This window comes from Stigmatopora nigra, chromosome 10 (assembly GCF_051989575.1).
Source record: "Stigmatopora nigra isolate UIUO_SnigA chromosome 10, RoL_Snig_1.1, whole genome shotgun sequence".
NCBI classification, from domain to species: Eukaryota; Metazoa; Chordata; class Actinopteri; order Syngnathiformes; family Syngnathidae; genus Stigmatopora; species Stigmatopora nigra.
This window is the reverse complement of record NC_135517.1, coordinates 15249641-15270000: the sequence shown is the minus strand read 5'-3', so window position 1 is coordinate 15270000 and position 20360 is coordinate 15249641. Positions and strand designations below refer to the sequence as shown.

At 40.7% G+C, this 20360-nt stretch overlaps 1 protein-coding gene across 2 annotated transcripts in view; it reads right to left on the bottom strand.

Moving 5' to 3' along the window:
• Window positions 1–20360, bottom strand: part of LOC144203062 (serine incorporator 1-like) — a 44726-nt gene that overhangs the window by 8148 nt on the left and 16218 nt on the right. For both annotated transcript variants that reach the window (XM_077726299.1, XM_077726300.1), the window contains exons 3-6: window positions 7206–7396; window positions 2059–2135; window positions 1844–1978; window positions 1582–1751 (exon numbers count right to left, since the gene is read on the bottom strand). In XM_077726299.1, coding sequence (XP_077582425.1) covers window positions 1582–1751; window positions 1844–1978; window positions 2059–2135; window positions 7206–7396 — 573 coding nt within the window. The remainder of the gene's footprint in view (window positions 1–1581; window positions 1752–1843; window positions 1979–2058; window positions 2136–7205; window positions 7397–20360) is intronic.

Genomic DNA, 20360 nt, shown 5'->3' with positions numbered 1-20360 from the left:
TTGTACCTTGTCCCCTGACCTGAAGGTGGTGTTACGGCATTTGATGAGTGACTGTGTCTCCTTGGTCATCGTGGTTTTTGGTTAGGAAAAACCCATATCCATTTATTAACAGTGACATTGTCCGTGCAGATTTTGATGTAGGAAATCACAGTGTCCGTGTAGTCCTGGAGGTTTTCGTGTTTGAAAAGTTCCCAGTTAGTGCGGGAAAAACAGCCCTGCAGCTGAGAAAGGGCGTCCTCAGGCTAAGTTTTTATTATCTTTATTTGTGGCCTTGTTAAGTTCCAGAGTGGAGTGTATGTGGGGGTAATGGATAGGCAGAGATGATCTGAGCTTGATAAGCATGTTTGATATTAGAATAAACATGTTCTAGAGTTTGGTCTCCTCTGATGTGACACTTCACGTACTGAATAAACGGAAGCAGAACAGTCTTTAAACACGATTTGTTGAAGTCAGCAGCGACAATAAAAACTTGATCAAGGTGGTCAAGCTGCTGTTTGTTTACAGCCTTTAGCAGGAGGTTAAGTGGCGTGCTAACGTTAGCTTCCTGTGGAATATAGATAGCCATTACAATGATAAACGTTAGCTCCCTAGGTAGATAGAAGAGCCTGTACCGTACCGCCAATAGGTTTAAATCCGGGGAGCAGTGAGTGTTAATGATTCTACTGTCGCAACACCATTCATTGTGTATGAACACACAGTCCCCCTCCTTTGCTTTTCCCTGTTAATTCTTCTGAATAATTCTTAATTCTTAATTCTTCTTTTAAATAGCGTCCAGTTAGGTAGCGATACCGCGGTGTCGGGGATTTGCGGGTGAAGCCACATTTCCGTGATGAGACTAATGTTGCAGTTCCTGACAAAGATGTTGGAAGCAATCTGAAATTCCATCTCATCCATTTTGTTTGTGATGGATCTGGCGTTGGTCAAAAAGATACTCGGTAGTGGTGCCTGGTGTGGTTGCTGCCTTAGCTTAGCAGCTAAGCCGGCCCGGCATCCGCGCTTTGGCTTTTTTTCCCTTCGCCGCCTCCGACGTACTCTGAGTGGGCTGACTATCCATGGAGAACCCGGAGGTCTCGAGATGTCTTCGGGGATTTCGTAGGCCTTTTGGTAGTCTGTTGTGATGGATATATCACATCTCCACAAACGACACCAAACTGGAGCACAATGAGCTGCTGCACCTGTGCACGCCGCAATCTTAGATGAACATATGAGAATATATTTACCTCTACACATGTATATACTTGTGTGTGCGCGCGTATATGTATATTTATATTTTTTTAGGGCACCGCATGCCAACATTTAAGGCAGGGGTGGGCAAACTATTCCACAAAGGGCCACAATGGATGCAGGTTTTCATTCCAACCCATAAAGAGGGCACCTTTACACCCATCGGTTGTCCTACAAATGGAATCAGTTGATTGCAGTTAGGTGCTTTTGTTTTCTGCGGAATCTCATTGGTTAAAGTGTCTGTGATGGATCAGTTGCACTAAAAACCTGCACCCACAGCTGCCCTCGAGGATCGGTTTGGCCACATATAAAGTGTTGATGACTACCCAGTTTCAATTTTCAAGGCAGTCTTTTTACCTGTACTTTACGAAGAGTAGAAATGACTGAAGCTGCAATGCAAAACAGCATATTGAAGCTAATGAAGAACTTGTTAATGGAGCATTCATCGGTCTTGGTGTAGAAGACAAAGAACAGCATAATGGCAATCAATGATAGGGTGTAGTTTGTGATCGTGACAACTAACAAAGCTGTAAAAAAAGTAAGAGTCATCATTTTGGCAAGAAAGAAACTAAGAAATGATGAAAAGTCATGCATAGTTGATGGCCACAACCTTGCTCACCTGGATACCAGACCCTTGAATTGCTATTCTCCATATTGTCCAGCCATGACTCATTCCAGGAGTGGGCAAAATCAACCAGCAGGACTAGCTGGATCAGAATAAAGAAGAAGGCTCCAGCAGAGCCCACAACAAAAGCTAAAGCAGAAAAGGAATACAATACCTTAACAATGTACAGTTGGGATGATTAGTTATGATCATTTAGCCATTAATCTTACCATATTTAAAATTCCCATCAATGTAAAAGGCACCACATGTAATTGCCACCAAGGCAATAATCTTACAGAACCAAAATCTAGGGAGAAAAAAATGTCCAAAGATATTACATTTACTCTGGCAAAAATATTGTCACATTAATATATAATATTTATATGTTGTTTACATTTGTTCATTCCTTTTCTGAATCGCTTTATCCTCACAATGGACCTCCAAGTCAGCTTATCCCAGCTGGCTTTCGGGCACCCCGAATCAGTGGCCAACCAATCATAGGGGACGAGGAGAAAGATAACCATTCATGCCCCCACTCAGACCTAGGGGCAATTTAGAGTGTCGAATCAGCCTACCATGCATGTCTTTGGAACGTGGGAAGAAACTGGAATACATGGAGGAAACCCACGCAGGCCTGTGGATAACACGCAAATTCCACACAGGTGGACCGACGTGGATTTGAACCCAGGAGCCATGAACATTGAGGCTGACCGCTTAGCACTCATCCAGCAAGTCTTCTGTTTCTTTACATTTGTTGTAATTTAATTTAGATATTGATGAGTGATTAAATTACATTCATTTTCTATACTGCTTATTGATAGGTCTGAAAATACAATTTCAGGAGCAGGTTAAGAACGAGTGAGATCAATTTAAATAGGAAATAGGTTTATTACCGGACTGCAGGATGGTTGGAGAATGCTCCGACTGCTGTGAACCTCTCACAGCCTGCCTTCCTTGTAATTCTCTCTGAATGAACAGAGCTCAGTCTTTTTATAGGAACTAAAGGGTAAAATTTCTAATACAGTGATGTACGACAGAGCTTATGTAAACAAAACTTTGGGCTAATATGGTTAGATATTAGCAGGTTTAAGTTGTATGTAAACACGATATTTTTATAGCACACACAAACTGCTGCAGCCTATCTTATATTGCGCGTTTCGAACAAACAGTTCCAAAGTGAGTTGGCCATATTCCACAATACAAGGAAACAATTGCAAGGCCAGCTAGTTAGCTATCTTACAATTCGTAGTGCGAACAAACAATTGCAAGGCCAGCTAGTTAGCTATCTTACAATTCGTAGTGCGAACAAACAATTGCAAGGCCAGCTAGTTGGCTCATTCTACATTCCACTGTCCTAACAAACAATTGTAAAACCAGTTTGGCCACATTGGCTGGACATGAACAAACAATTATTAAACCAGTTGGCAGGTCTACCCCAATACTTATCCTTACCAAAGTCGCGGGGTTGCTGAAACCTTATCCCAACCAACAATGGGCACCAGGCGGGGAAGGCCCTGAATTGGTACCCAGCCAATTGCAGAACACAAGGAAACAGACAACCATTCACACTCCTACCTAGAGAAAATTTAGAAGATAAAAGCTTTGAACAGGGGTGCTCATTACGTCAATCCCTATCACTAGTCGATTGCCAAGGTACTATTGGTAGATTGTCTGAGAGTATGATTTGATCCAGTCTGTTAGTTTTTTTTTGCAGCTGCATAACGGTTGTACCACAACATCACAATGTGCCCAATGGAATCCAGTAATACCTCGATTATCACGGTTATTAGGGGGTCGGGCTACTCCGCAAGTGAAAATCCGCAAATTAGGGTTGCCTCTATTAAAAAAAAAGTTTTTTCTTCTTCAGTGCTGAGTTGTAGTAGCAAGAGTAACTTGTGGTCTGAGTAGCAAGGGAAAGACGGGAGTTGCTTTTGCTTGTGAATTTCAGCGGGGATTTTCACATTTTTATGAACTTAAAAAATTATAATCAAAAAATAAACAAGTTAAAAAAATTCAGGTGTAGAGGTTCACCTGCCTGACTTCGTTGCAGGCAAATAAATAAATAAAAAAAATAAAAAATAAATTAAAAATTCCCTAGAAAAAAAATCTGCAATGTAGTGAAGCAGCGATAACCGAAGCGCGAAGTAGTTAAGTGTCTCTGTACTCACACTTGTTTTGAACATGCAGATCTGTCACATTTTACAATCGTTAAAAGTCTCATCGCGATGAAAGAATGCAGCCTTAGCTAACATAAATGACCTGTCATAGCACTTTGTTAAGTCTTTCCTTTGATGTTGATTAGTTTCAAACAGTTGCTGTATCTATGCTTCATTTTAACTAGACTTAGAATAAAATGGTGTGACAATGGAAAAATGAATTGCAATGGCCCCTTCTAGTGTTTAACCAGCATAGCATGCATGTTTTGAGGATTTGGAAAGAAACTGGAGAAAACCCACACAATCCTGGGGAGAACATACAAACTCCAAACATGAAGGGTTCGAACCTGAGATGGAACCCCATTTGTTTTTTGTAAATAAAACATATATTTCTTAAAATATATCAAGGTTCTTTTAATGAAAAATTAATTATCAAAACAAAGCAAGGAGATATTTTTTTCCATTTTTATAAGTTTCATTTTACTTTTTAAAATTCTACTAATTTAATAAAATTCTAGAAAAATAAATTTAAAAAATGTTATTGCTTCCTTTTTTCAGTGTCAATAAAAGACAATATCAAAATATAAAACTAAATATTTAGTGGCTTGTTGGCGCGAATGGTTAGCGTATCGGCATGTCAGCTGGGGCCCTAGGTTCAAATCCAGGTTAGTTTAACTGTTTGGAGTTTGTTCTCCCAAGGCCTGTGTGGGTTCCCTCTGGGCACTCTGGTTTCCGCCCACATTCCAAAAAGCTAATTGGACACACTAAATTGCCTCTAGGTGAGTGTGCATGGTTGTCCGTCTCCTTGTGCCCTGCGATTGGCTGGCCACTGAATTTACTATCAAAAATGGATTTGAACGGATTTTAATTAATACTATAAAAGATTTTGCAAGAACCACAAATGCTGTCATTCATAACTCAATCAATTTTGACAGCATAGATACAATGGCCCTCCTAATGATACAGAAACTATGACGTATCCCACGACACCTACTGGGAAGTAAATGTGGATTTTGCTTTGTTCCATCCCTGCCCTTGTAGATTGCCTTGTTCGTGTCATTTCAAGGTCTCATCTCATTTTCTGAATCGCTTTATCCTCACTCGCGGGGTGTGCTGGAGCCTATCCCAGCCTACTTTGGGCCAGAGGAGGGGAATTCCCTGAATTGGTGGCCAGCCAATTGCAAGGCACAAGGAAACAAACAACCATTCACCCTCAAACCTATGAGTGTCCAAACAGCCTACCATGCATGCCTTTGGAATGTCGGAGGAAATTGCCAAGATGGCGGCGCACACGGGTGCAGTGGCTCTATGCTATCCAGTTTGGTTACGTTTGGTATTTACTAACATCTGCAAGGCAAACTATTTATACAGTCACCAGGATTTAATTACTCTTGGAAGGAGATGCGATATATCTGTCACAACAGACTATCAACGGACCTACAATATCCCAGAGGACATCCCCAGACCTCCAGGATCTCCATGGATAGTCAGTCCTCTCAGAGTACGTCGGAGGCAGCGAAAGGAAAGAAAGCAAAAGCGCGGATGGCGGGCGGGCTTCGCTGCTAAGCTAAGGCAGCAGCCTCACCGCTTTTGAGTATCTTTTTGACCAACGCCAGATCTATCACCCACAAAATGGATGAGTTGGAACTTCAGCTTCCAACCAACAGCTTTGTTCGGAACTGCAACATTATTCTCATCACGAAAATGTGGCTACAGCAAATCCCCGATGCCGCGGTATCGCTAGCTAGCCGAACGCTATTTTGAAACGATCGTTCAAAACAATTAACACATACGACTGTACACCGACCCACCAGTCTAATTCCATCATCAAATTTCCCGATCACACCATTGTGGTCGGACTCATCTCAGGAGGGAATGAGTCGGCCTACAGAGATGAGGTCAACAAACTGTTTTCATAGTGTTTGGTGAACAATCTCACACTAAACACCATGAAAACTACGGACAGGCTCTCCTGGTCTACCAACACAACGACAGTGGTGAAAAAGGCCCAGAAGTGACTCAATTTCCTGAGGGTACTCAGGAGGAACAACTTGGACACTAAGATTCTGGTAACCTACTATAGAGACACTGTGGAGAGCATCCTGGGATACTGCATTACAGTGTGGTATGCTGGAAGCACGGCAGCAGACAGAAAAGCCATGCAGACAGTAATCAACACCGCCCAGAAGTTAATCGGCTGCTCTCTGCCCTCACTGGATGACATTGTCAGCCCTCGCTACCTCAGCAGACCGGGAACATTGTTAGGGATCAATACCACCCTGGTCACAACCTGTTCCACTTGCTGCCCTCTGGCAGACGCTACAGGTCTCACAAAGCCTGGACAAATACACTTAAGGACAGTTTTTTCCCACAGCCATCAGGACTGTGAACTTGCGTTAGCACGACACACAATCCCTTCTGTGCAATAACTCGGGGTGTGCAATAAAAATATTTTAGAATTTATCTTGCCAGGATGACTTTTTGTATTTTTATATTACTTATTTATTTTACTGGGAAAATGCACTTTGTGGAGTAGCACCACCAATTTCGTTATACGCAGCTATGTATGATGACAAGAAAGGATTTTGACTTGATTTGACATCCGCCGGGTCGCTCGTCTTTTCAATTTGATTGCACTATTATTCCACCTATTGTAGCTCCTTGCATAACCTCCAATAACGTAATAACTTTCCAAAATTTTCACTGGTTTAGGAGTGGATCAACACAAAAAAAAAATCAACATTTAGAGCCAATGTCTATTATCCCCATGTGTATATTGGTGCTTAGTTAACTAACACCAGCCTCCGTTCCATTCTTATGAAGTTTTGATAATCATCAGGATGCTGGACCAATTTTTGTACAATGCTTTTCCATTCACACATTCGGTCAATTTACTGGGATACAGCACTCTGAATAACCTTAGTAAATTAATTCCTATTAAGATGGTTGATGACTGTCTTCTGAGCGGGTGTTAACACAACCGTCTTGCCTTTGATTGTTAGACTCAAAATGAGGCCTTTTAAATGCAGTATTCCAATTATATGCGTATTTTGACACAATTAAAATTCGATTCATCTATGATAAGATTAGTTGACTATTGCAAAAACCCAAAATAAACTCCAAGCATTACAAGCATAATATATTGTTCCAACCCCAATGGAAGACTAAAAGTAACTTCCTGAATTTAATGTTCAATGGAAAATTTCTTCAAATGGACTCACCCATTGTGTAATGCAGCACGGGGTTCTCTGTTGTTCTTGATGTTAAGCATTAGAATGGAAAACCCGAAGAACCAAAGACTCATTCCAAAGCAGACACGGTAGACAGCTTTATATCCCACAAGCATTTCGCAGTTAAAATTACCTTGAAGGATATATACAGAACCCGTCTCATTCGCACAGAAGCCTGGTATCTAAAAACAAAAAGGAAGAAAAATGTCCATACAAATGTAAATTTATAGCATAGGCCTAAAAAATTGCATGAGGCCAGTAGTCAGTAACTATTAGTACTTTCCACCTGTTGGAATTTCATTAAATATGAATCAATTCAAACAGAGATGTCAGATAAGTCAATTGGTATCAATACCTAACACTGGTTAGAAAGTAAACATTTAAAATGAAAAGAAAAGTTTGTCAACTAAAGAATTGCCCAATATAAGAATCATGGTAAATATGAGAAGATTCATCACACTTTTTCTTTGGCAAGGAAGAATTCTTTGCCTTACAGATAATTAGGACATGGTTGGAAAATTAAAGAAGGAAGATTGTTTTTGGTCCATCCAAATATTCCTTAGCAATGGCCAGAGTACAAACATGTCTAGTCATGTCTTGACCAGGTGTTCCTATCTGAGCTAAGACAAAATGTTTGCATGCCTTGTAATAATACACAATTAACATTCACTGAAAATTCCACACGCAGACAATCAGACTCAGGTGTCCAAATTATTTCTGCTCACCTACATTTCAGTGTTTTGGACGCCATGTCTAATAGGAACCAGAACTATCGGCATTCTTCTGATCAGAAAGGAGTGCGTTGTCGGTCATTTTTTAAATGTTAATATGGATATCTAAACGGTGAACCTGACAGCCAAGAATGTATTTATTTAGAAATTGATGTATGCTGAATAAAAAGGTGAGCCAATTGGGGAAAAGAGCTGCACACCTGACCAGGAAGCTGCTTAAATGCTATGGTGATTTTAATAGAGAGCAGTTGTTGAAGAATGTTCAATTTCAAAATTCAATAGGAATAGACTAAGATATACTGTGATCATTCACCAAATCGTGGCGTTAACTTTCGCAGCATCAGTACATCTTGTTTTTTTTATATTTTGTCCAAATAAGTTTTTCTTTTCATAAAAATGTCAAAATCCATGCTGAAATAAGCAAGTGGAAGACACTTGTGTGTCTTCCGTTTGCCACTCAGAAAACTGTCAGAAGACAGGGGTCTGTCACTTAACTCGGCTCCGAAGAAGAAAAATCACGGCCACCGGGTGGTGCCGTTCTTCATATTCAGAAATATAGCTCTCGGGGCAGACTATAAAGCCGGGAGCCTCTTTGGAGGGTGGATTTTTTAAAGAAATGTGAGCTCCTGGTGACCTTAGGGCAGACTGACCCCATTGCCCTCATCCGAAAATACAGCTTTCTGAGCGGACGGCCGGGAGCCTCGGGGTAGCGGAATTGATGGTGGTATTTCCCAGAAATGTTTCAATGTGCAAGCTCCGGGCGACGTTGCGCCGGATGCGGTCGCCTTCATCCAAAAATAGAGCTCTCTGGGCTGCTAAGACGACTGGACGCGTGGAGGTACAAAGTGCTAGTTGATTTTCCATTTAAGTTTGGGCAGCGGACAAACGCTGTTGCTCTAATCCGCAAAAAAGCTCTCTGGGCGGGTAAGACGGCATGGCGGAGTGAAGTGGAACTTTAATTTCCCCCAAAACAATAAAGATGAGTAAGGTGGTGTGACAGGGTGAAGTAGTTGATGTTATACATGAGTGCAGGTGTTAAGTTAAAAAGGGACTCATGCCGCTTAGCATGCGTTAAACACACGGCGATGACGTAATGGGCACGCGCAAGTCACGCAGTGATTAACCAATGGTCATAGACCTTGGTATAGTATAATAACGGGCTATTCAGACATTTCTCTAAGTTGGTTTGAAATACAACAAAGGACCTGTCTGATTATTTCACCCGTCTTTTAAAGGTATGTTGCTTTGTTTTGAATAACGATTGAGTGTGAGATGTGCAAGAGGCAATAGTAGCATGTGAGAAAGAATGTAATGCTTAGTGATGCTTGTTTACTTTTTTATGTGTGCGCGTAAATGTGCGAGTCTCGGGTATTGTTTACAGCAAGCTACCTTCGGCCGCTGGTTATTTACTTTTTCATGTGTGCGAGTAAATGTGCGAGTCTCGGGTATTGTTTAAAGCGAGCTACCTTCGGCCGCTGGTTGTTTACTTTATTTATGTGTGTGCGTGAATGTGCGAGTCTCGGGTGCATTGTTTACAGCAGGCTACTTTCGGCCGCCGTTATAAGGATAGCATAATAAGTATGCAGTATATGACGGCCGGAACAAAAGGTAACAAGTTACAATACTCATAAGTTATAATCGTTTATGCAGCAAGTACATTGCTTTGGATTATAACGGGTTGTTAGTATGTTACTATGTATATATTTGAGTGTTATTGTATATTATGTTTTGTGTGAATTGCTTTGATATAACTAAAGTTGGTTTGAAATACAACAAAGGACCTGTCTGATTATTTCACCCGTCTTTTAAAGGCGAAATACTGCTACCCCGTGGAAAATCGCGGGTACAACAGTGGTCTTAGTACTTTGAGAAATCGGCCAGACATTTTCAATATGGCTCACAGTTTGAAACAAAGTGTCCCAGAAATTGATGAGATGGTCATAGCAATCGAATATGGCAATCGCCTTGACAGTGTCATGTCCTTGTACAAATGCAGATTTGTACAAAAAAAGAAATAGCGATCACAACTCCCCATCACTCTCTTGCAGAAAAAAAGCTCCTCCAGCTGGCCCGACGAGGCCTCCTGAAGATTCCATCGATGTTCCAATGCCTCTCGATTCTGACAGAAAGGACTTCGACTAAAGCTGTTTTTTTTTATCAAGCGGATAGGAACTTCTTTAACTTTGAGTACAGTACTTTAAGTATTTTCACATCTATTGGCCACACTTAAAAGTCTGAAATTTTCTCTAAAATGGTCGATGCACCCAATCGGTCAGTGGGTGATCCTTGCACTAAATTATATTTTTGTAAAGCCTTGATTGCTTGAGAGACTGGTTTTATTTATTGACATCTAATTTTCTCATTAAAACAAGAGCAAAGAACGTCATTAAAAGTGTTTTCGCCTTTCCTCTTCACCAGTATGCAATATTTGTTAGAACTACCCTTGTGGCTTATCCCGTGAGAGGTTGCCACAGGGAATCAACTTTTTCCACTTCACCCTGTCCTTTGTCCATTATCCTGTTTTACTCCACCCCCTTTCCTGCCCTCCCCCACAATATCCATGTATCTTAACTTTTTTGACATCTGGTCGCATTTCCTGGCAGTTCCATCTTTAAATTCATTCTACAAATAAAGCCATCAGCTTTTTTTATCCTCTTCATAACTTCTCTAACTTCATATTTGCTCATCTTTGTCGCTTCCCGGTGCAATACAGGTGCCATACTTCCTACTTTTCCTCATTCATTAATTTGTCATAATAATTCAATAATCAGCGCAGAATGGTGTTCGTATGGCGGAGCTTCTTCGCCAATACCACAGTATACTACTTCCCATTGGCAAGTGATTGTTAGGACCTTTGTGCATCATTTTCAGAATATTTTGAAGGGAAGATGTGACAGGGTAAAGTGAGTTAAGTTATAAATGAGTGCATGTGTTATGTAAAAATGGTTTTGGGATTGGGGGTTTATCATTCTTCGATTATTGATGCCTCCAGCCAAATAGCAAGGGTATAGAGGGGTATTCGAGTTTATATGTAAAAATGGACTCACGTAGCTATCACGTGGTAATCACGCAGGTATCACGCAGGTATCACGCAGGTATCATGCGGGAGACATGCAGATGATGCGTGGTGGTCATGTAGCAGGGTGTAGCTAAAAGCAGAGGGGGTTTTCAGGCATATCACTAAAGGTTTGCTTGAAGTAAACAACAACGGACCTGTCTGATTATTTCCCCCTGTCTTTTAAAGGCAAATACATTGCCCGGAATTCAGGGGTGCAACAAAGACATAAGCAAACAACCCTCAATAGGTTCCTATAAAAACTGCACCTGAAAATAATGTTGGAGGCGGGGCAAATAGAGACAACTTGGGGGAAGAAAGGTACAAAAATTTAAAACGATATTAGAAATAATTTGTGTCTAAGGTTAGATTAAATTTATTTTTGAGTGTGTCTGTATCGTTAACCAAGTTCATTTAAATTTGTTTGTTCCGTGAGCGCATAGCCGTGCCAAAAGTCTCTCTCCCTCTCTATCTCCCCTCCTTGTCCGTCTAATTTTAGTACTATCAAACACCATAACCACTAGTCATTTGTTAGTCTGTTAATAGATGGCGAATTAGAACAAATAAAAATGTTTTACTATTCCAATATCCTGTTTTTTCGTGTTTTTTCCAAAGGTTGGAATGAATTAATTTGTTTTTAGTTAATTTCTATGGGAAACGTTGATTTGAGATACGTGCATATCTACATACGAGCTCATTCCTGGAATGGATTAAGCTTGTATCTCAAGGTACCACAGGATTTTGACTACTCTTGTCTAGTAGACAAAGAATGTTTCAATACGAAATGTCAAATAACCTTATGTAAACAAAGATTGTTTCAATACGCGTTACAGAGACCTTAAATCCGTGTCACAGCCATGCATCTTTGTCATAGAGCCATGCATCATTGTCATAGAGCCATGCATCATTGTCATAGAGAATTTGTATGTCACGAAATCTTGCCCTAATTAAACAGTTGATGCAGAAGCAGAGTCGGCGGAGATTGGAGAATGGAAGCAGTCAAAAATTGACCGGAGTCTTATGCAGAGTAACTCTGTTCTCCCTCCGTGCTCTTCTTTTGCCGAAGCGTCAAAATCTCACTCATCTGTCTTGGTGCGCGTGCTTGTGTTTGACCTTGTGAATGTTCATCGTGCACCGGACATTTTGGTGCCGAAACCCATGGTATAGCGTGTGTTCCATGTGCCAGCAGGTCTGGGGACATGGTATAGCGTGATGGACATGGTATAGCGTGTGTTCCATGTGCCAACAGGTCTATAGACCTATCTAAAAAAATTGGAACTGTTTAACCTCTTGCAGACATAATGTGCAAGGTAACCTCAGGCCCAAACAAGGCCAATGTCCAAAAGATGCAGACGGACAAAAAGAAAGAAGTGGAGAAGGACAATTCTATCCTTCTCTGGTGGCATGCCAAGGACATCGCCCTAACCCACCACCACGGGCACCACCAAGTCAGGTGTATCCCATAGTTGAAGTGGCAAACCCACACTTCCAAGTGAATGGAGATCGCGATCAAACCATTCTTGTCCAACGTCCATGAACCGAGTCCAAATGCACAGAGTCCAAATGCACCGAAGCATGCAAGGGACTAGGGAGACCCAATAAAGAATCCAAATGAATGGTCCAATAATTTTGAACAGCTAAGACAAAGTTTCCACCTGAATGGAGCCGAGACAAGAAGAGCGTTCACCCCGAGTGTGGGACACAACTGGGCCAGAGTGAGAGGAAATTTTGACGAAAGGGACAACCAAGGAAAGTCCACCTCCATGACTAGCAAGACCTAATGCCCCTAGTGGAAAGAGTCTTAACCCGAGTGCAAGACACGTGGCACCCAACAGCAAGCTATGACAAAATCAGGGCCTCAAAACAGGAACCAGGTAAAGGAGTTTATAAATTCAGAGCAAGATTTGAAGAAATGTTCAAAACCCATAGTGGGATTATGGAAGACCAAAATGACCAAGGGGTGTTCCAAGCCCAACTGAGCAGGGGGTTTTGTAAGATAAGACAAAGTCTCTTTGCAATTGCTTGTTCATATTGTATTCGTTTTTGTTAGTATAACAGCATTATAGTCATCCTTATGGCTGGCATGTCAGCATAAACAACCAACTGCCTGACTGAATAATCAATCTTAGTCTTGTGATTGGGTTGACATGTCAGCACATGTTACGACTCCCCCTAGGGTAAAATATACCAGGGAGTCGCAACTATCACAGCAGACGGGTTCGGTCAAAGATGAGTTCGGACAAACACTGCAAGTAGCCTTCAGTTATTTTTATTTACAATAAAGTCAATAAAACAGACTACGGGATAACATAGGGGAAGCACAAGATATTAAACTGGCCCCCTAAATAAACACAGTAAAACCCCCTCCCAGACAGGTGTCCAAATGAACACCCACAAAATACAGGAAATAAGACCGAAGGGTGCCACTGTCAAACTGATGTAATAAAATCTAGACAGGGGATTAACTGTGTCTAAATGCACAAACTATATGTATACCCCGGGGTGTCTAAACTTATCTCAAGTCCCCCTATGCAACCCAAAATCATTAACAACACATACAAAATATAGAGTAACGTACTCACAAGCCTACAAGTCAGCAGTTCAGCAACAAGGGATCAAGGGCAAGGGTGAACTGACAACTGAAAAGGGTTTAAATAAGGGCAGGAAGTGAATCTTGATTGAAGGAGGGATGATTGGGGAATTAGTCACAGCTGTGTTGGCCTGGGCAGGGCTTTGTCACAGGGGTGGAGCCACAGCTGCAGGTACCTGTAAAGAAAAGAAAGCACATACCTCCTACATAGTGTGTGTCCAGGCTGCCAGCCGTAACAGCACAAATACTCAACTGTGCAACACTGATCAATTAATTTTTGCCCTGCAAATGACTGAAACGTATCTGTCCAAAGTGCTAGTGACAACTGTCAGGTTTGCCTGTATTTAAGACACACTCACTGGTCATTCGACAAGAGTTGCAAGAACATCGCGCTGAACAGGACTCCACTGTTAGAGCTCTCACTCTCCACTTTGCAGTCCGGTAACAATCCTATTTCATGTTTAAATTGATCTCACTCTTTCTTAACCTGCTCCTTAAGTTGTATTTTGAGATCTATCCATTCCTGGAAGGGCTCCAGGCCCCAATCAAAGGGTTCGTGCAGAGGTACTGAACCACATACCATCCCAATGAATCAACTAATGGAGTGGGTGATTAATGCTGAGGACAGACACCGCCCAAAACAGACAAGCGCAGGAGTCAATACTCTGACCCAAGCCATGGCCTCATTGGTGAATCAGAAGTATTCTACCAACAAGGACATAGAAGAGGACGAGGAAAACCCGACCCACCAAGAAAAGTGTTACAACTGTGGAGAGGACACCTTGCTCGAGACTTCAGAGGTAAACCCAATGGGAACAAGAGACCCCCTCCATTCAACCGTGAACATCAACATCAAGAATGACGCCAAAGGGAAGAGAAACGGAAGCCTAACACAGAGGAGGAAACTGAAGAAAGTGAGGGGGAGGACTAAGAAACCCCCTGCTGGGAAAACAGAAGTGTTAGACTTGACCGAAATCCTGTCCACCCTCTGGGGCAAAGACAAACACCAATAAAATTCTTATGTCACACTGGAGGGTTAACACCCCATGTGTCCATAAAGAGAAAAACCCACAGGGCCTGGAAGGACCTAGGACGCATGGTGCGATTCTTAAAGACCAGAAGCAAGAAGTCGTGGTTACATCAGACTCCTACAGTCAGCGTCCTGACAAACACCCCATGTGGAACAGTCACCAGACATAAGCTGAAGTGGATCTACTGATAACAAACAAAAATGTCATTCCTGTCACCAGCAAGCCAAATGGCCATAACAGCCACATTGTCATTGTGAGGATAAGCTTGGAAGAGCGACTCTGCACATTCTCTACCTCTGTCACAGTCTGCAGAAGTTCCCCATCTTGTGGAAGATGTCGTGTTTGTGGTTCCAGTTTTTGTCCAACTTTACGTCTTTTTGAGTCCGTTTTAGCTACCGCAACCAAAACGGCGCTGTTTAAGCGGCAGCCGTGGTAGGTCTTGCTCGTTTGGTGTTTTTGCCGCTTTTATGTCTTAATGATTTGATGATTCCATTTACTTTGATTTGCTTTGTACTTTGTGCTTTTTCTTTGCTGTTCTTTCTAATCACCCTCTTGCTACTGCCACAATGTAATTTCCTGAATATGGGATAAATAAAGAAAAAAAGTTATCCAACCCCATCTCACCCTATACAATACCTTGAATCCAACACACGCTGGTAGCTTGCGGTGATATACAGTGCCCACCGCATCGGAAACCATGCTGGAGATTCTGGCACTTCTCTGAAGTGTGACGAATCCCAGGATGCTTACTCCTCTGTGTAGATGTGCATGTCTTGAAATTGCTCATTAATGTGGTGCCCTGACCAGTGGCTTTGTTGTTTTCCCTAGCCTGTGAGGAGTGGCTAATGATGATGTTTGTATTGTCGACCAGGAGAGGTGGGATACAGATTGGTGTGATTGGTGAACATTCTTTTAGTTACTACAGGGGGGAAATGTCAAATAATCTTAAGTAAACAAAGCATGTTTCAATACATGTCATAGAGACCTTTAATCCGTGTCACAGCCATCGGTGTCACAGCGATGCACCTTTGTCTTAGAGCCATGCATCTTTGTCATAGAAAATTTGTATGTCACGAAATCTTGCCTTAATTAAACAGTTGTTGCAGAAGCAGAGTCGTCGGAGATTGGAGTTTAATTGCAGTTGGAGCTTGACCGGAGTCTTACGCAGAGTAACTGTCTATTCTCCCTCCGTGCTCTCCTTCTGCAGAAGCGTCACAATCTCCCTCATCTGTCTTGGCTTGCTTAATTGTGTTCGACCTTGTGAATGTTCATCGTGGACCAGACACTTTTTTTTCCTGAATAAACTTTTTTACTTTCCGGTTCCCTGAAGACATCCCCACTATTTGCCTACCAGTCACCTTGATCACCTAGCAGTTGTTTTAGTCTTCTAGGACAGTGTTTCCCAACTTTTTTGAGCTGCGGCACACTTTTTGCATCAAAAATATCTCAAAGCAAACGACGAAATGAAAATCTTCTAATTTAAAACTATTTCGTTAATTAACATTATAAATGTGTTCTCATCAAAGTTTTTCTACCAGGAATCAAATCAACCCAACCAAATTATTCCCAAATCTATTTTTTTTTTACATCGATCTAACGTCATCAAAGTTGATGTTTGCAGACCCGGAACAGCTTTCAGTTCGACTGATGTTAAAATAATGCAACATTTTTTAAGCCTATTTAAATTTTTGACCTTTTCTTCCAATATTACGCAAAAAGTAATGTGCTCACAGAAACTTTACGTCGCCAAAAGTTGCTGCCCTTCAAACCAAACAACTTCCCTATTCACATACTGTAAAAACAGCAAAATGACTTAAATCTTGTAATGTTATGACTTTTTTTCCTTCCAATATTACTTCCACCACCTAACATTACCGAAGAACCGTTTTGTACTCAAACAGACTTAACATCAACACAAGTTGAAACCCGGAAAACCAAAGATCTTCCAGGTTTACTTTACATAAAAATAAGCAACAAAATGACAGTGCTTCCTAACCACTCTGCCATAGCACAATGATGTCCCGAGAGCAATGGTCAGGTGTGCCGAGGGAAATTGCAAGAAGTCATACAATACTATATTAATGAATAATATTCAGAGAGAAAAATTAATATGAATATAACGAGATTAAAATGTATTTATTACAAGGTTAAAATGAAAATATGAGAATACAAAATCTGTGTGAGCACATTTTTGTGTAAAATTAGGAAATAAGTAATATTTGCAATTAAAATCATTAAATTTCTTATTCTTGCATCATTGGAATCGGACGTTGTTCAGGGTTCGCAGATATCAACTTTTGGTGACATTAGGTCAATGTGAAAAATTTGATTTTGGAATAATTTTTGAGGTTTAAGTGATCCATGCTGATGAAACTGAGATGGGAATGACTATTGTGATTATAGGCGACAGTTTTAATTTATAATTTTTAGATGGTGGTCTCACTTGAGATTTTTTTCAATGCAGAATGTGCCACAGCTAAAAAAAAAGGTTAGGAACACTCCACTAGACTCATCTCACACACCGCTACCCTATGGTGATACTCTCCTACAATGACCTTAGAGTCACCAACCTCCTTTAAGCTACTCCCTCTACACAAAATATATATAGTGTAGTCTTTGGGCCTCTACTTCCTTCCTCTTACATACTATATTTACTTGCATAGAAGCTGTATTTGTCACAAAAAACAAATGACTGAATCGAGGGTATGGCTTAAATGCGCATAAAAAAAACGACATGCACGAAACTGCAAGGTGACAAAGACGAAACACCATAATGCAAGACAATGCGGCTGGTACGGTCATTTATTTCAAAATAGAGAAAAGATAAACAGATAAAATTGTAATTGCTGTCATTAAAAAGCATCACATTCTCATCAAGATATATTTATTACTTGTTTCAAATTGAATAATTTGATATTTTGCATTTACAAAGACAGGCATATTAACTTCCTTATGATAATGACCCTAATAATGTGCTTTTGATTCATATCTCAGAAATACCGTTTGTGATGATTTTCCCTTTAAAGTAATACATATTTACTCCCTATTAAAACCAGGAATATGGAAGTGAAATTTGTGAATCAGGAGGCGTCTTATAAGCGAGAAATTGTAAAATTAAACAATTTTAAGACAATTTTAAGAGCGTGGCTTATACGCGGGGCACCTTGTGAAGAAATACGGTAGTCACAATGTCCTAGTTTATTCTCAAAATAGGTGTAAACCAATCTCATCTGATAGATATTTCGGTTACAGAAATATACTGTCGAACAAAAAGTGGATAGATTAATATTGCTTTTAATGAAGACTTTTAGACAGACAAACACATCAGCCATAGTACACAGAAAGCCTTCACCCCATGCCATACGTTTGGCAGAAATGCTGACGATTTAGTTATTAGCAGCATTTATTGAGGGACCAGGGAGTCACAAACAAATGGCAGAGATGTTGGCAAGAAGGCCATTTATCCAGAATGCAGGAAGGCTTCAAAACCCCAAATAACTAACTAGAAAAAGTCATTCTCATCTAATCACTATTATGTGTATGTGTGGTGAAAGAAAAGTATAAAGATTAAATGTGTGCACAATTACTCTTAACAAAGTCCACCAACATCTGTCCTTCTATGTTCCTGTTCTGAATGTTCAATCACTTTTTCATCTCTATTTCCTTCACCAACTTGCCCATAGAGACCTCCAATCATTACTCTCTAATTTCTAGATTTCATAAACCACCTTATTTAAGTCACTGCAGAACCTCTAAGGGGTGGGTGTGTCTTACTCAGATTTTAGATTTTCGGTGGGAGGGCAGATAAGGCGGTGGCTTCGTCAACTCTTGCTCATTTTGTGTTTTTGTTGCTTTTTCTGCCTTAATGATTTGATTTGGTGATTCTCAATGATCCCATTTACTGTAATTTGCTTTGTACTTTCTGCTTTTGCTTTGTTGTTCTGCGGCCTTTGCGACTGTACTGTCTAACTTATAACTATGCCTTTTCTTGCTTTCACTATGAAATTTGCCAAATATGGGATGAATAAAGTAATTCAATCCAATCCAATTACTAACAAAGGGTGCAGAATTTAAGCATAGTTGTGGCAAGTGTCTTTGATGTGTCCAAAATCAAGACGTTATGTCATGTTAGGCGAGGCTGTCAGCACCACACTGAAAATCTCCATGAGAGCTTGATGATTGCAAATAGAGTCAGATGTGTGTGTCAAAAAAGTTTGAGTACATCACTGGGCACGCTGCGACATAATGAGCACCCCTGATGTTGTTGATGATTTTGCATCACAGAAGTCCCGGAAAGTCAGATTTTCGATCCAATCCAATTATCAAGACATGATCCCAATCGTTAGTTTTCTCAGTTGTACCGCGACATTGCAGTGGCCCCACTGCAATATACTCACACTTTTCTGAACATGCATACCTGACTCATTTAACAATCATTAACTCTCATCAAGGTATAAGTGTGCCGACAGCCTTGGCTAACATAAACATGCTACAACTGCTTGTTAATTTGTTCCTTTAATGCTTCATTTGAGTGCCCTTTGTAGGCAATGAGACACATCTCAGTTCCCCTTCCTCCAAATTCAGTGCAGAGTAATTACGAACGGCTTGGGAGTGATGGATGTCGGATGGCAAAGATAGTAGTTCCATACAAAAACTGGCAGGTAGTGTCGCACGAGTTACGTGACGATTTAGAAGGAACAGTTGATAACTCGGTCAAAGTGTCGGCAAGCAATGTAGTTTGAGCTTTCGTTAAAGCTGGAATGACAATTAGGAAACCCCGTGGTGACAACTCTGACCCTGACAATGAGATAGAACACGACATTGATGGCAAACTCGCCCACTTGGCCGAACTCTATCTCGGAAACAGAACATGAGCACTTTGACAGATTTGTAGATGTTTGAATGCTTTGACTTATATTACTGCAAATTCACATTAAGTAAATAAAACAAAATCAAACTCAGTTTAGCTCCCGTTTCCTTTTTTTTTTGAACATACGCTAGTGTGACAGGGTGAAGTAGTTGTTGTTATACATGAGTGCAGGTGTTAAGTTAAAAAGGGACTCATGCCGCTTGGCATGCGTTAAGCACGCGGCGATGACGTAATGGGCACGCGCAAGTCACGCAGTGATTAACCAATGGTCATAGACCTTGGTATAGTATAATAACGGGCTATTCAGACATTTCTCTAAGTTGGTTTGAAATACAACAAAAGACCTGTCTGATTATTTCACCCGTCTTTTTAAGGTATGTTGCTTTGTTTTGAATATCGATTGAGTGTGAGATGTGCAAGAGGCAATAAGTAGCATGTGAGAAAGAACGTAATGCTTAGTGATGCTTGTTTACTTTTTTTATGTGTGTGCGTAAATGTGCGACTCTCGGGTATTGTTTACAGCAAGCTACCTTCGGCCGCTGGTTGTTTATTTTTTTTTATGTGTGTGCGTGAATGTGCGAGTCTCGGGTGCATTGTTTACAGCAGGCTACTTTCGGCCGCCGTTATAAGGGTAGCATAATAAGTATGCAAAATATGACGGCCGGAACAAAAGGTAACAAGTTTCTATACTCATAAGTTATAATCGTTTTAGCAACAAGTACATTGTTTGGATTATAACGGGTTGTTAATATGTTACTATGTATATATTTGAGTGTTATTGTATATTATGTTTTGTGTGAATTGCTTTGATATAACTAAAGTTGGTTTGAAATACAACAAAGGACCTGTCTGATTATTTCACCCGTCTT